This window comes from Sapajus apella, unplaced genomic scaffold (assembly GCF_009761245.1).
Source record: "Sapajus apella isolate SASKATOON/1434 unplaced genomic scaffold, GSC_monkey_1.0 scaffold14, whole genome shotgun sequence".
Taxonomy (NCBI): domain Eukaryota; kingdom Metazoa; phylum Chordata; class Mammalia; order Primates; family Cebidae; genus Sapajus; species Sapajus apella.
The window spans coordinates 4,026,127-4,041,938 of record NW_022436954.1 but is presented as its reverse complement, the minus strand read 5'-3'; the positions used below and the strand labels follow the sequence as shown (position 1 = coordinate 4,041,938).

The window sequence follows — 15,812 nt, the reverse complement described above, 5'->3', positions numbered from 1 at the left end:
GCATTCCGCTCCGGCCTCCACGGCCTCGCACCTGTGGCAATCTCCTGTGGAACACCTTTTCCCTCCCCCATCTGACTGTGTCTCACTTTTTCCTCAATACTCTGAGCCTCTCTTAGAAGGGTTAGGAAGCCTCCTTCAACCTGGGCGAGGAGCTCCTTTCCCCTACTCCCATCCTGCTGCCTGTCCCTACCCTCGTTGTAGTTCTGATCACACTGATGGCATTCCTGTCTATGGTTCTAGGCTGTGGGCTTCTCAAGGCAGGGCCTGGACTTGGTCTTGAACAGTTTAGGGTTCCCAGGCCCTTAGGCACCAGGGGGACATCTCATGGTGTGATAATAAGAAACATTCATGCTTTATAGAGGGAAGGTTCCATCGCTTTCCCTAGATTGTGGCCAGCCAGGGTGAGTCAGGTTGCTGCCCACCTGCGGCAAAGCTTCCTGGTGCCGGTGGAGGGAGGGCCAGTCAGGCCTGGTAGGGCCAGTGACTGACCCATAAGGAGGTCATCCTCTTCCCACCTGGCAGGAAGCATCTGTGTTGTTCTCTGTCCTAAGGGCCCTGGAGAAATGCACAATTCATTCACTCATTCATTCATTTGGTAAAGGTCACTGGCTCCCGCCTGGGATCTGAGACCCAGGCCTGAGCACCCTCTCATCCCCACTGTCACGGCCTGCTGTGTATCCTCTCCCTTCCGACCTCCCGTGGCCCCAGCGCCGCCCGCACACAGTAGGTGCTCGGGCATCGTTTCTTCAGGGCCCTAGCGGGCCTGGAGGGGACGGGCCCCAGCCCAGCAGCCCGAGCCTCTCACCTGACTCTCCGGGCGCCCGGCTCGTACTTCCTCCCGCCGCCCCGCCCCTTCCACATTCCTGCCCCGCCGGGCCTGCCCCGCGCAGTCCCGGTCCCGGCGCCACAGCCGCCTGCCCGTCCGCTTCTTGCCCGGCCCGGGATGACGGCGGCCCAGGCCGCGGGCGAGGAGGCCCCCCCAGGCGTGTGTTCCGTCAAGGTGGTCCTGGTGGGCGACGGCGGCTGCGGGAAGACGTCGCTGCTGACGGTCTTTGCTGATGGGGCCTTCCCCGAGGTGAGTGCCCCGCGCCCCCGCCTCGCCCGGTTCCACTCGCGCGCCCGGGTGTGCACAGTCCGTGCCAGATCCGCCCAGGTTGTGCGCCTGTCCCAGCGAGGCCTGGAGTCCAGGGCAGAGTTCTTCTCTCCATGCCATTGGGAATGAATTCTTCAGTGATGTTATCTGTAAAGCAGGAGGATGGCACCTACCTGGGAGGGGTGGCACAAGGACTGAATGAGGCAACCTGGGCGCACACAAGACCCTAAGACAGCACCTGGCCGCACAATTCCGCCAAGACGGACTGAGGGCTCGGGAGCCGACTGCCTAGGTTCAAATTACTGCTTTGCAGCCCTGTATCCCTGGGCAAATCCCCCAACCCCGCTGTGCTTATGTCCCTAGCCACATCCAGGTAAGTGACAGTGCCCATCCACAGGGTCACCGTGTCAGTGAGTTAACAGACGTCAAACACTCAGCCCCAGCCTGTGCACAGGAAGGACTCATGGAGAGTTGGCACATGTCGCTCTTGGGAAACATTGTCTCCCCTCCAGCTCTTGCCGCTGGAATGCACGTGCCATGGCTCTGCCCTGGAGGGCGGAGCTCGCCAGCTGTAGCCTCAGCTCTACTCTTAGGAGCCCTGTGCCCCTTTCGTAACCTGCTTAGCTTCTCTGAGCCTCAGTTTCTCACAACAGCCCCATGCTGTAGAGGGACTGTAGGGTGGTGGTGAGAGGAGCCCAGGGGAGGCTGATAGGCAGCTCCCATGTGGTACTTGGCAGGTCCTTGGCACTGTGGGCATGGCCACTGTTAATCCTTCCTGACATGCTCACTGACTGCCTAGGCAGACTCCATGGGCACCAGGCAGTCCTTGCTTTGCTGCCTCTCAGCCCTGTTGTCCTGGGAGTCCACCGGGTTGCTCCCAGCATCTTTTCTTCCTCCTTTTTTTTTTTTTTTTTTGAGACAGAGTCTCACTCTGTCACCCAGGCTGGAGTGCAATGGTGCAATCTCAGCTCACTGCAACCTCTGCTTCCCAGGCTCAAGTGATTCTCCTGCCTCAGCCTCCTGAGTAGCTGGGATTACAGGCACCTGCCACCATGCCTGGCTTTTTTTTTTTTTAATTTTTAATAGAGACGGGGTTTTGCCATACTGGCCAGTCTGGTCTTGAACTCCTGGCCTCAGCGATCTGCCTGCCTCAGCCTCCCAAAGTGCTGGGATTACAAGTGTGAGCCACCGTTTCCTCCTTTTCTTCCCAGCATCCTCTAAGCCCCTGGGGTTGTACAGGTGCTGGGGCACCTGAGCATAGGGAGAGCAGGTCGGGCCTACCCGGTTCTTATCACACTGTAGTTCTTATCATGCTGATGTCCTGCCTGTCTCTCACCCTTGGCTGTGAGCCCCGGGGCTGTGTTGGGCCCTGCCACGTGCTTTCTGCTTCAGTGGCATCGAGCCACTTTTTAGTGGCCTGTGGAGCTGATGTCACACATTGTTTTAAGTTTGGGGGAACATGTTTCTGAGCCCCTAGATGCTGCCCATGGGAACCCAACAACGATGGCACCCAGGGGAAGAGCACCACAGAAGGACAGGTAGCCTAGGCCCAGGGGAAGGCACCTGATGGGTGGGGGCTGGAAGGCTGGTGCCTCACCATCAGCTCTGAGATGTCCTTGATGGTGAGATCATCCCGATTTCAGAGCAGTTATGATGTGGAAATGGGCATCTTGCAGTTGATAAGATGTGAATGCTTTGAGGGTCATTCTGGGGCTGGCCCGAAATGTGGGGAGGGCATGCTTGTCACCAGGGGGATGGGCTGGACTTGTCCAGGCTCTTCCCTTGTCTGGGGTCCCTGGGTTCCCAGGAACAGGAGAATCCTTTTAAAGAACGCACAAGGGGCTGGGCGCGGTGGCTCACGCCTGTAATCCCAGCTCTCTGGGAGGCCAAGATGGGCAGATCACCTGAGGTCAGGAGTTCAAGACCAGCCTGGCCAACATGGTGAAACCCCGTTTTTACTAAAAGTACAAAAAAGAAAATAGCTAGACACAGTGGCACACACCTGTAATCTCAGCTACTTGGGAGGCTGAGGCAGGAGAATCGCTTGAACTCAGGAAGCAGAGGCTGAGGTCGTGGCATTGGAAAGAAGAAAGAAAAGCAATCAAGAAAGAAAGAGAGAGAAAGGAAGAGAGAGAGAGAGAAAGAGAGATCCCACAATGTCTTAGAGCTAGAAAGGCTTCATTTTGCAGATGGGAAAACAGTCCAGAGCCCAGAGGCTTGCCTGAGGCACATGGCCCAGCGGTGGCAGCACTGATTTGGAGCCCAGGTCTTCCCACTCTCGACCAGGGCATTCTCCACAGCCCCCCATGCTCTGCCTGCTGGACCCAGCCTCCTCCTGCCCGTGTCCCTGGCACCAGACTCCTCCTCCAGGCAGCCCTTGAAGCCCAAGGGGCCAGCAGCTAGGAGTCTGGAGTCCATCTCCCAGACTTCCTGCACATAGCAAAGGGCCGAGACCAGCCTAAGGATTTGGAGGGACCTCAGTGACCCTCATCTAGCTGTGGCCCAACCCCAGATTCAGAGCAGCAGGGGAGGGCAAGATGGAGAGAGCTCCTGGGGTGGGGAGAACCCCAGGTTTGGGTGCCAGCCTCTGCCCAGTCCTGGCTGGCATTTGGGGCTGTAACTGTTCCCACAGGCTCACAGCCTAGCAGCCCCCACACCAGCATATGGATAGGAGGTGGTGGGGAGCACCTGGCCCTGCTGGCTAGAACCCCCTGAGTCCTTCCTGGTTTGTACTTGGGCTCCCATGGTTGTCCTAACCAGGGATACCCTGACACCCCCTCCTGAGCCGGGTCCCCTATCTTGGTAATGATCCATTTTCTGTCTATGAGTCCCTGGAGGGCAGACCCAAGCCTGAGTCATCTTTGTCCTGGTGCAACACAGGACCAGCCCTTCTTTTTCAGCTGAGGACGGCTTAACAGATAAGATTAGGCACCATTGGTCCCATGGACAGAGGGTGACCCTGTCTGGGGGTCAAAGAACAACACACGACAAAAGGTAGACAGAGTCTCTAGGATGATATCCAGAGTGGGGGAAAGGGCTGTGACAGTTACAGGCCAGAGGGGAAACTCAGCCCCTTTCTGTCTCCAGAAACTGGAGTTGGTAATCTCAGGAAATGCAGGTGGCTGGGGACAGAGCCTGGTCTCTGGAACCACAAAGATCTAGCTCCGTCACTAGCCAGCTGTCCAGTGTGTGACCTTGAGCAAGTCATTTCCTCTCTCTGGCATCGTCAGAAAGTAGAGGTGGTACTGATGTTCCAGGCTTGCAAGGATCAGAGATGGTGCCAGCCAGTACACAGCCACAAACAGAAGATCCTTAAAGAATGGTGGGTGACGAGGTCATGGCCACGGGCATTTGCAAAACACTGAAACATGTGCCCCAAGAGATTCCCAGCAGGCTGCCCTGCAGCTCAGATCAAGAAGTTGACTAAGTGGGTGGTCAAGCTGGGAACTCAGATGCAAGCGCACTGGTGCCCTTCATAATGACAAGCCCCTGCTCTAGGACAAAGATCAGAAGCTGGTGAGGGTCTGGGGGTATTAGTCCATTTTTACACTGCTATAAAGAACTACCTGAGACTCGGTAATTTATGAAGAAAAGAGGTTTAATTGACACACAGTTCTGCATGGGTGAGGAGGCCTCAGGAAAGTTACAATCATGGCGGAAGGTGAAGCGGAAGCAAGGCACGTCTTATATGGCGGCAGGAGAGAGAATGAGAGAAGAGGGAAGTGCCACATTTTTAAACCATCAGATCTCGTAAGAAGATTACCACTATTGGCCAGGCATGGTGGCTCACACCTGTAATCCCTGCACTTTGGGAGGCCGAGGCTGGCAGATCACTTGAGGTCAGGAGTTTGAGACCAGCCTGGCCAACATCATAAAACCCCATCTCTACTAAAGATACAAAAATTAGCCAGGTGTGGTGGTGCACCTGTAATCCCAGCGACTTGGGAGGCTGAGGGAGGAGAATCGCTTGAACCTTAGAGGCAGGGGTGCAGTGAGCAAGATTGCTCTTACTGCACTCCAGCCTGACTCGTTAAAAAAAAACAAATCCCTCACTGTCACAAGAATAGCATGGGGGAAACCACCCATGATACAATCACGTCCCACCACATCCCTCCCTTCATACGTGGGGATTACAATTTGAGATGAGATTTGGGTAGGAACACATGGCCAAACCATATCACCAGAGAAGGTAATATTTCTGGAAGAATGGATGGGGGCTGGTGTGGACACTGCTCCTAGCCACCAGCTTTCCCGTTGGTGGGTATTTATGCTGGGGCCTCACCTGTCAGTCCGTCCTCCCTCCCACATCACGGGGTGACACTCTTCCGCTTTAACCAGTGAGGTGACCGTCCCAAGGTCTCATAGCTGGTAAGTGCCAGGGCCAGGTCTTAAGCGAGGCACATCTAAACCCAAAAGCTAGCACTCCTAGCTATCAGGTCACACTGCCCACCACAAGGCAAAGGGCCTGAAGGAGGGTGCCCTGAGCAGGCAAGTGGGGATGGGGAGGTGGGTGAGGCCCTTGTCTGTTCCTGTTGGTTCCTCTTGGTAGAGGGAGTGACAGCATGTCTAGAGTCTGGGGTGGGGCCAGCCCTTACCTCAAGGCCATCCTGACGTCTCCATCTTCCTCAGCTGCCCACTCTGGGACCTGCCTTTCTCCCCACCCCACTCCCTGCAGCTTCCCTGGAGGACGGTGCTGACCCATTGCTCAGGTGCTGCCCCTCCCAGCTGGCCAGAGCCTGACTCAGAGGGCCAGCGGGCAGGCAGGCAGGCATGAAATTCTCCTGAGTCATAGGGAGGTGGGGGCCCCACCCAGCATGCGAAGGGAAGAGGATAGGGGTCCCCCAGACTGTGGCCCCACCAACTGGCCCTGAGCAGGCAGCCGAGGCCTAGCGACCCAAAAGCAGGCAGCCCAGCATGCCCCTTGAAGCAGAGGGCACAGGTTATGGCAGAGTTTTGCAAATGTCTTTACCTGTTGCACAGACCCATCTTGCAAAAGCTCCCTCTTCATTCCTGCATTTTCATCTATGTACAAAACCTGGCCTGTTGTCCATTCATCTCACCTTAATGGCAAGGCAGTCAGCTTAGGCTGGACAGGGCTGGAGTGAGGGGCCTCTGTCCTGAGTGACCTCCTCCCAAGCCCAGGCAGAACAAAGAAGAAAGCCCAAACGTGGGGCACTGGGCTGGGTGTGGTGGCTCACACCTGTAATCCTAGCACTTTGGGGGGCCAAGGCAGGTGGTTCTCACGAGTCCAGGAGTTTAAGACCAGTCTGGGCAACATGGCAAGATCCCATCTCTACAAAAAATTACTTTGGGAGGCCAAGGTGGGTGAATTGCTTGAGTTCAGGAGTTTGAGAGCAGCCTAGCAACATGGCAAAACTCTGTCTCTACAAAAAAAGAAAAAGATACGTAAAAAGAATTCGTATGAAAAAGAAAAAAGAGAAAAAAAGTAAAAACGAAAACAGGCTGGGCGTGGTGGCTCACGCCTGTAATCTCAGCACTTTGGGAGGCCAAATCCAGTGGATCACAAGATTAAGAGATCAAGACAATCCTGGTTAACATGGTGAAACCCTGTCTCTACTAAAAACACAAAAATTAGCTGGGCATGGTGGCACGCTCCTGTAGTCCAGCTACTCGGGAGGCTGAGGCCAGAGACTCGCTTGAACCCAGGAGGTGTAGGTTCCAGTGAGCCAAGATCACACCACTGCCCTCCAGCCTCAGCGACAGAGCAAGACCCCATCTAAAAAAAAGGTGAGGGCGTCTTGTTTGGATTGTGAGAGGTTGAGAGGCAAGGGAAGAACCCCAAAAAGCTGCGAGTTCCCCAGCGCAAGGATTGAGTCTTTCGCCTGCTTCCCAGTGTCTAGAACTGGGCCTAGAGAAGGTGCTAATGCTGCTGAACAAACAGATGAATGAACGAAACGAGGAATGAACAAACGTGGAGGTTAATGTTGTTCTACGAAGAGGGGACAACAGAAATGGGAGTCCCAACGATATGTGCCCGTGGTCCCAGCTCTTGGGAGGCAGAGGCAGGAGGATTATTTGGGGCTGCATTGAGCTATGATGGTGCCTTTGAATAGCTGCTGCACTCCAGCCTTGGAAACACGGGGAGACCCTTCTCTAAAAAAAAGGAAAAAACCCTGCCCTTATCCAGAGGGCAATGATAAAAATAACAGTAGCTGGCATGTAGATGTGCTTATTTCATGCCAGGCCCTGAGCTAAGTGCTCCGCATGGAACACCTCACTGAATCCTTATAGCAGGTGGCACTGTGGTAGGGACTTTTTTTTTTTTTGAGATGGAGTCTTGCTCTGTCACCCAGGCTGGAGTGCAATGGTTCGATCACGGTTCACTGCAACCTCCGCCTCCCAGGTTCGATTGATTCTCCTGCTTCAGCCTCCTGAGTAGCTGTGACTACAGGTGCATGCCACCATGCCTGGTTAACTTTTCCATTTTTAGTAGAGACAGGGTTTCACCATGTTGGCCAGGCTGGTCTCAAACTCCTGATCTCAGGTGATCTGCTCACCTCAGCCTCCCAAAGTGCTGAGATTACAGGTGTGAGCCGCAACGCCCAGCCTTTTTTTTTGTCACCTAGGACGGAGTGCAGTGGCACAATCTTGGCTCACTGCCACCTCCTGGTCCCAAGCGATTCTTGTGCCTCAGCCTCTTGAATAGCTGGAATTACAGACAGGCACCACCATGCCTAGCTAATTTTTGTATTTTCAGTAGAGATGGGGTTTCACCATGTTGGCCAGGCTGGTCTCGAACTCCTGGCCTCAAATGATCTGCCCACCTCGAAGGTGCTGGAATTACAGGGGTGAGCCACAGTGCCCGGCCAGTAGGGACTTTTAATATTCCCATTTCACAACTGAGAACAAAGCTGGGGAGGTTCAAGACCTTGCAAAAACAGACAGCCTCTAGGCCACCACCCAGGCAGGCCAAGGAAGAGCCTTCTCAGAAACAACTACACTGCACTGATCCATGGAGGGGGCGGCGCTGTGGACAGCCCAGGGTCCCGCGCCTCTCGGAAGTGTCCTCACAGCCTGCCCTGCCCTGCTTCTCCTCAGAGCTACACCCCCACGGTGTTTGAGCGGCACCTGATCAGCCTGCAAGTGAAAGGCAAGACCGTGCACCTCCACATCTGGGACACAGCAGGTGGGTGTGCAGGGGCGGTGGCGGGGCCCCAGATGGCCCCCAGATGCCTGGGACAGACTCTGCTCTGCCTTCTTCTGAACCAGGGAGGCCAGCCAGTCTCCAAGGGACAGGTGTGGGCCAGGAGTCGGCCCAGGAACCTGAGCTCTCCTTGCCTCTGCAGCCATGTCCACCTGTACCCCCAGCACCCCAGGGCTGCCCGCTACGTCTGGAGGCAAGCATGAACCCAGTGCTTTGCTTTTAGGACTGCTCTTGGCCTCTGAGCACTCCTCCCCGCTTTTAGCTTCTGTAAGATCTGCCTGTCCATGGCCTCTGCCCTCCAGCCTCCTGACCTTGCCTATTCAAGGGTGAACTCTAAGCTAAACTCAGGTCATCCCAGCAGCCCTCTTAGTTGGACAGGCTAAGATGTCTTTGCTAGGTTCCCACCTGCCCCTCATTTCTCACTCCTAAGCTCAGGGCAAAGCTGGCTTCTGAGCAGTTGGCCCCAGTTCCTCCAGGTGGCGCCAGGCCTGACCTCTGCCTTGCCCGGCATCCCTTCCAGACATTCCGCAGGCAGAGGTGAGCACTGCCCCAAGGGGGCACTCACATAGAGTAGCCACTTCAGAGCCAAATTTGTGCCAGACTCTGAGGCACAAAACTAGGCCCTGTCCCCAGAAGCTCCCCATCTGATGGGGTGACATCCTGACATTGGGGCGGTGCTGATAGGGGCCAGGAGCCCTGAAGGCAGTGACCACCCCCACTCTGCCCAGGGCAAGATGACTACGACCGCCTTCGGCCCCTGTTCTACCCTGACGCCAGCGTCCTGCTGCTCTGCTTCGATGTCACCAGCCCGAACAGCTTTGACAACGTCTCTGCCCGGGTAGGTACTGGGACGCAGGGAGGCATAGCCCCCATAGCCAGGCCACTCGGCTCTGCCGCCCACCTTTAACCCAGCTGACTGTCAGAGGTTGGCAGGCCCGAGATGACACTGAGTCCAGAGCCTCTGGCGTATAGATGGAGAAACTGAGGCCCAAAGTGGGGCAGTGGCTTGCCCAGGGTCCCTGGCACAGGGATTTGGTGGCAGCATCTGCCCTTCTAACTCCCAGTATAGTGCTCCTTGCCTACCCTAGGCTGCATGCTGTGGCTCTTCCCACTTTGAGTCTGCCTGAGGTTGCTGGTGACCCAGAGGCTCCTGCATCTCTACAGCCTGCGCCTGCCCGAGGCACGTGAACTGTCAAGTTAGAGTCCAGCAGCTCTTCGTGGCTGCTGGTTCTCAGAGGCTGCCCACAGGCATCAGGGATGTGGCCCCTTGAGTTCCTCTCTGCTCCAGCTGCCTTGCCATGGCACAGCCCCTCACCCACTGCTGCCAGGGCCTCCGAGGTTCTGCCAGGTACAACCTGTGATAGTATTTGCAACAACAACAACACCGATGGCGACAATTTTAAGGACTGATCACGTGCCAGGCACTGCTCTGGGTACCTGCATGTATTTACTCATTTACCCACCCCAGCAGACCTTATGGAGTATTATTATTCCTGGATTGAGTCACTCATCCAAAGATATACATCTATTAAAGTGGTAACACTGGATTTGAATCCAGGCAGCCTGCTCCACCCATTCATTCAGAATGAATGATGGAACACATTCATCTGCCAAGTGCTGTTCTGGGTACTGCGGACCAGGAGAGACGGTGGTGCCTGGGACCAGGATGCTAGCTGTGGGGGTGGCGAGGAGGGAGTTGATTCTGAATCAGTCTAGAAGGCGGTGTTTGCTGATGATCAGGGTTTGCTGATGGATTGGAGGTGGATGGGAGGGGGGAATTTTTACCAGAGCAGCTGGAAGGTGGAGTCGCCCTTGCCTAGAATGAGGAGCAAGCTGTGGATGGGGAGTGGGATAGAGAGAAGGCAGGTCTGCTGGACATCCTAGTGGAGGTGTCCGGCAGGCAGTGTGAGGCATGTGTCTGCAATTCATCTGAGTAGGCGGGCCTGTTGGGTTGCCTAAATGCAGCTGTACATTTAGAAGTTACAGGTGCAGTAAAGCCTGGGGGAGGCCGCCCGGGGAGGGAGAGCAGTTAGAGGAGAGGAGAGTCCACAGCCTGAGCCCCAGGGAGAGGAGGAGGAGGAGGACAAGGCCCCATTAGACCTAGGAGAACCAGGACAGTGGGGTCCTGGGGTGAAGTGCAGGCTTGGTCAGGTAGGAGGGAGTGATGCCCAGGGTCAAGGCTGTCGAGGGATCTGGTAGGAGCAGGGCTAGGATTCAGTGCTGGTGGCCAGGCACAGTGGCTCATGCCTTGTAATCCCAGCACATTGGGAGGCCGAGGTGGGTGGATCATTTGAAGTCAGGAGTTTCAGACCAGCCTGACCAACAGGGCAAAACCCCGTCACTACTAAAAATACAAAACTCAGCCAGGTGTGGTGGCAGGCACCTGTAGTCCCAGCTACTCAGGAGGCTGAGGCAGGAGAATCGCTTGAACCCGGGAGGTGGAGGTTGCAGTGAGCCAAGATCACACCACTGCACTCCAGCATGGATGACAGAGTGAGACTCCATCTCAAAAAAAAAAAAAAGAAGATTCACTGCTGGGTTAAGTGGGAGGCACCAAGGAAACCTTTTTCACTAACACTTTGGTGGATGGGTTGGGTGTGGGGAATCTGTCAGGGACCCCACAAAGGCCCCATTTGGTTCCAGGAATGAGGTAGTTTGACGCCTTGAGACGAAGTCTCACTGTCGCCCAGGCTGGAATGCAGTGGTGCAATCTCGGCTCCGCCTCCTGGGTTCAGGCTATTCTCCTGCCTCAGCCTGAGTAGCTGGGATTACAGACTCCTGCCACCACGCCTGGCTAATTTTTGTATTTTTAGTAGAGACAAGGTTTCAACATGTTGGCCAGGCTGGTCTCAAACTCCTGGCCCCAAGCATCTGCCCACCTCGGCATCCCAAAGGGCTGGGATTACAGGCTTGAGCCACCAAGCCCAGCCAATGCCAATTTTTATTGGGCAAGTTTGACACCTGAGCCGGCAGACTCGGTGCTCTTAGAGATAGAAAGCCCTCTCTCTGGATTCCTGTCCCCTCACCTGCAGTCCTGATGGCCTCGCATTTCGCAGAGCAGCCTTCCCTCCACCAGGCAAGCAGTTGAGGCAGACAGCTGCTGCAATCATTTTATGAGCAGATGTATTTATTTATTTATTTATTTTGAGACAGACTCTCTGTCACCCAGCCTGGAGTGCAGTGGCTCCATCTCAGCTCACAGCAACCTCTGCCTGCCAGGTTCAAGTAATTCTCCTTCCTCAGCCTCCCCAAGTAGCTGGGACTACAGGCGTGTGACACCACGCCTGTCTTTTTTTTTTTTTTTTTTGAGATGGAATCTCTCCCTATCGCCCAGGCTGGAGTGCAGTGGCATGATCTCAGCTCACAGCAACCTCCACCTTCTGGGTTCAAGCAATTCTCCTCCCTCAGCTTCCCAAGTAGCTGGGATTACAGGTGCATACCACCACACTCAGCTAACTTTTTGTATTTTTAGTAGAGATGAGGGTTTCACCATGTTGGCCAGGCTGGTCTCGAACTCGTGACCTCAGGTTATCCACCCGCCTCAGCCTCCCAAAATACTGGGATTGCAGGCATGAGTCACTACACCTGGCCGGATTTATTCTCAAAGGATCATTTATTTCCTTATATATTTTGTCCAGTTTAGGGGGTGGCCGTGAGGGCCCTTACCCTGCAGAGAGGCAGGATTCCAGAAGGGCAGGAGCCCTACCCCTAGGCTCAAATCCTGCCATTTCCAGTCAAGGCCGAGTTACATTGCCTCTCTGTGCCTGTTACCACATCTGTACAGTGGGATTGGTTATGAACTTGCTGCCAGGGACTTGGGGGATAAACGGGTCCATATGTGTAAATTCTTAAATGAGTGTCTGGTACTGAAGAGTTTCTCTCTAGATGCTGGCTGTGCAGATTACCAATATCAGAGTCCAGGCTGGGGAGCAGGAGAGTGGCCCACTGAGAGGGCCAGAACTCTTCAGGGCTCACACACACCCCCTCACCCCCCTGCAGTGGTACCCAGAAGTGAATCATTTCTGCAAGAACGTGCCCATCATCGTCGTGGGCTGCAAGACTGACCTGCGCAAGGACAAATCACTGGTGAACAAGCTCCGAAGAAATGGGCTGGAGCCTGTGACCTACCACAGGGTAGGAAATCCAGCCTGAGGTGGGAGTGAGTGACTGGGGGAGGGGACCTCTGGATGCCTCTCAGTGGCACCAGGCGTCCAGCACACTCAGGGTGTAGGTCAGAGCAGGGGTCGTCTTAGAGGCTGTCAGGTCAGGAACTTCTAGCCCTTGGAAATGGTCCCTAGAATACCCTGGGAGCCTCTGCCGGCAGAAGGGAGAACAAGAAAGTAGGCATATCAGAGTCAGTTCCACCACCAACCTGAGACCCAGAGAGGAGGCCCAGGCAGGCACCGACATGTGGGTCCCTCTCTGCTACACACTTGGGTCCATGGAATGTTCATTTCTTGGTGCCTTGAGAGGCAGAGGCCCAGCACAGAACAGAGGTAAGAAACACAATGAAGGCCAGGCACGATGGCTCATGCCTGTAACTTTGGGAGGCTAAGGCTGGAGAATTGTTTGAATCTAGGAGTTTGAGACCAGCCTGGGCAACATAGGGAGACCCCATCTCTACAAAAAAAGTAAAAAAAATAGTGGGGCATAGTGGCCACACCTCTGGTCCCAGCTACTGAGGATGCTGAGGCGGGAGGATCCCTTGAGTCCAGAAGTTCCAGGTTACAGTGAGCCAAGATTTGCACCACTGCATTCCCGCTTGGACAACTAGGCAACAGAACAAGACCCTGCCTCAAAAAAAAAAGAAAAAGAAAAGAAAAGGCCAGGCATGGTGGCTCACTCCTATAATCCTAGCACTTTGGGAGGTGGAGGTGGGTGGATCACAAGGTCAGGAGTTCAAGACCAGCCTGACCAACATAGTCTCTACTAAAAATACAAAAATTAGCCAGGCGTGGTGGCAGGCACCTGTAATCCCAGCTACTCAGGAGGCTGAGGCAGGAGAATCGCTTGAACCGGGGAGGTGGAGATTACAGTGAGCTGAGATCACACCATTGCACTCCAGCCTGGGCGACAGAGTGAGACTCCATCTCAAACTGCCTCAAAAAGAAAAAAAAAAAAAAAAAAAAAAAAAAAAAAAAAAGGCGAGGCACAGTGACTCACACCTGTAATCCCAGCACTTTGGGAGGCCAAGGCGGGAGGATAATTTGAGGTCAAGAGTTCCAGACCACCCTGGGTAAAATAATGAGACCCCATCTCTACCCAAAATACAAAAAATAAGCCAGGTGTGGTGGCAGGCACCTGTAGTCCCAGCTACTCTGGAGGCTGAGGCAGGAGAATCACTTGAACCAGGGAGGCAGATTTGCAGTGAGCTGAGATCCTGCCACTGCATTCCAGCCAGGATGACAAAGCAAGACTCCGTCTCAAAAAAAAAAAGAAAGAAACAGGATGAAGTACATGCGGGTGCTTGGGCAGCCAGGGTACAGGAGCTGTGGGTGCCCGGCAGACCCCACCTTCCACTCTTGTCCAGGTAAGGAAGCCAGGACCTGAGCACCACCCAGTGGCCCCCTCACGGCAGCCCTGTCCACCTCTCCCTCTAGGGCCAGGAGATGGCGAGGTCCGTGGGCGCGGTGGCCTACCTTGAGTGCTCAGCTCGGCTCCATGACAACGTCCACGCCGTCTTCCAGGAGGCGGCCAATGTGGCTCTCAGCAGCCGCAGTCGCAACTTCTGGCGGCAGATTACCCAGGGCTTTTGCGTGGTGACCTGAGCGGCGCCTGGCGTCCCAGCGGTGCGGGAAGGGGCTGGGCACTGACGTGCTGCTGAGCTGGCTGGGCTGGACCTGGTCCCCAGGCTGTGACCGCCGAACTGCACCGCAACAGACGAGTGCCATCAAGGCCAGGCCTTGGGAGTCCTGGCCTGAGAAAGGGCGTTCCTGGGCCCACCTGCCCTGTGGAGGGCTCGCCCTGTGGTGCCTGGGAATCACTCCCTGACCCGGGTACCAGCTCCCGATCAACATCCTGGAGCTGCCTGTGCAGGCTGATGCCCCCTCGTGGCTGCTCCCAGGGCTGCATCTGCCAGGACCTAGTGTTCTTAAGGATCCTCCTGCCAGAACCCACACCTGGCCCCTTCCCACCTGTCATGCTGGTAACTGTAACAACGAAATTGACATCACTTGTCATTTGTGTCATGCCTTTTATTTCAAAGCAGCTTTATACACACCTTCCAAGGTAGGTAAGAGCCCACCCTATCTAGGCACTGGGATGGGACTCCTTGGATCCAAACCAAACTTTATTGCTTCCGTGACCTTGGGCAAGTTCTTCTGGGCCTCAGCTTCCTCACCTGTGAAATGGATCACAGACTAAGCCATGGAGCTTTTGGATGAGTAAGAGGGTCATGAGGACCACACATGCAAAGAGATTAGTAGGTGCCTAGCACGTAGTGTTCACAGAAGTTTCAGTCAGGGCCAGATGTAGTGGCTCACCCCTGTAATCCCAGCACTTTGGGAGGACAATGTGGGTGGATCACGAGGTCAGGAGTTCGAGACCAGCTTGACCAACACAGTGAAACCCTGTCTCTACTAAAAACACAAAAATTAGCCAGGCGTGGTGGTGCGCGCCTGTAATCCCAGCTACTCAGGAGGTGGAGACAGAAGAATCGCTTGAACTCAGGAGGTGGAAGTTACAGTGAGCTGAGATTATGCCACTGCACTCCAGCTTGGGTGACATAGCAAGACTCCATCTCAAAAAAAAAAAGGTTCAGCCGGGTGTGGTGTCACACCTGTCCCAGCCACAATTGCACCAGTGCACTCCAACTTGGGCCACAAAGCAGGAAAAAAAAGTGGTCAGGCGTGGTGGCTCACGCCTGTAATTCCAACACTTTGGAAGGCCAAGGCGGACAAATCATCTGAGGTCAGGAGTTCGAGACCAGCCAGGCCAACATGGTGAAACCCGGTCTCTACTAAAAATACAAAAATTAGCCTGAGGCGGTGGCACTCCTGTAGACCCAGCTACTCGGGAGGCTGAAGCTGTAGACTTGCTTGAACCCAGGAGGCAGAGGTTGCATCAAGCTGAGACCGCGCCCCTGCACTCTAGCCTGGGGGAGAGAGCAAGACTCTGTCTCACGAAAAAAAAAGAATCCTGACTTCAGAGCAGTTGAGAATCATACAAGTAGATGGATCTGCAAGAAGTCTGTATAAAAAGAATAACAGCAAAAAACCCATCAAGGGCTCCAGATACATGCATTTTGGGAAATTACAGAGGAGAGCTGCCTGCCCTAGGTTAAGCTCACTGGGTTTGGGGAGAATGGGGAAGAATATCCTGGACGTAGGGTATGCTTAGGGGAAGAGCAATCAGGCTAGAAATGGAGGATGGCAAAAGTTGTTTCCCATCCCTGAGCAGGTTAAAAACTCAGTGGGGCCAGGCACGGTGTCTCACGCCTGTAATCCCAGCTCTTCGGGAGGCTGAGGAGGGTGGATCACCTGAGGTCAGGAGTTCGAGGCCAGCCTGGGCAACATGCTGAAACCCCATCTCTTTTTTTTTTTTTTTTTTTTTTTT

The 15,812-nt window shown here is 54.7% G+C and overlaps 1 protein-coding gene across 2 annotated transcripts; it reads left to right on the top strand.

Moving 5' to 3' along the window:
- Positions 1–865: 865 nt before the first annotated feature.
- On the top strand, positions 866–14,433 carry RHOD (ras homolog family member D). 2 transcript variants are annotated; one of them, XM_032282701.1, is made up of 5 exons: positions 866–1,075; positions 8,153–8,240; positions 8,987–9,096; positions 12,258–12,392; positions 13,859–14,433. In XM_032282701.1, exons 1-5 carry the CDS (start codon positions 944–946, stop codon positions 14,024–14,026), a joined length of 633 nt encoding a protein of 210 aa, XP_032138592.1. In that variant the 5' UTR covers positions 866–943; the 3' UTR covers positions 14,027–14,433. The 2 variants fall into 2 exon arrangements, with proteins under 2 accessions (XP_032138592.1, XP_032138593.1); XM_032282702.1 differs by lacking the exons at positions 8,153–8,240; positions 8,987–9,096 and having other exon boundaries at positions 876–1,075.
- The last annotated feature ends 1,379 nt before the right edge of the window (positions 14,434–15,812 follow it).

Excerpts from the sequence above, each read along its gene's own strand:
- RHOD (XM_032282701.1), top strand. The coding sequence starts at position 944 with ATGACGGCGGCCCAGGCCGCGGGCGAGGAGGCCCCCCCAGGCGTGTGT. Across the intron at positions 1,076-8,152 it reads CTGATGGGGCCTTCCCCGAG|AGCTACACCCCCACGGTGTT; the intron begins GTGAGTGCCCCG and ends GCTTCTCCTCAG. Across the intron at positions 12,393-13,858 it reads AGCCTGTGACCTACCACAGG|GGCCAGGAGATGGCGAGGTC; the intron begins GTAGGAAATCCA and ends CTCTCCCTCTAG.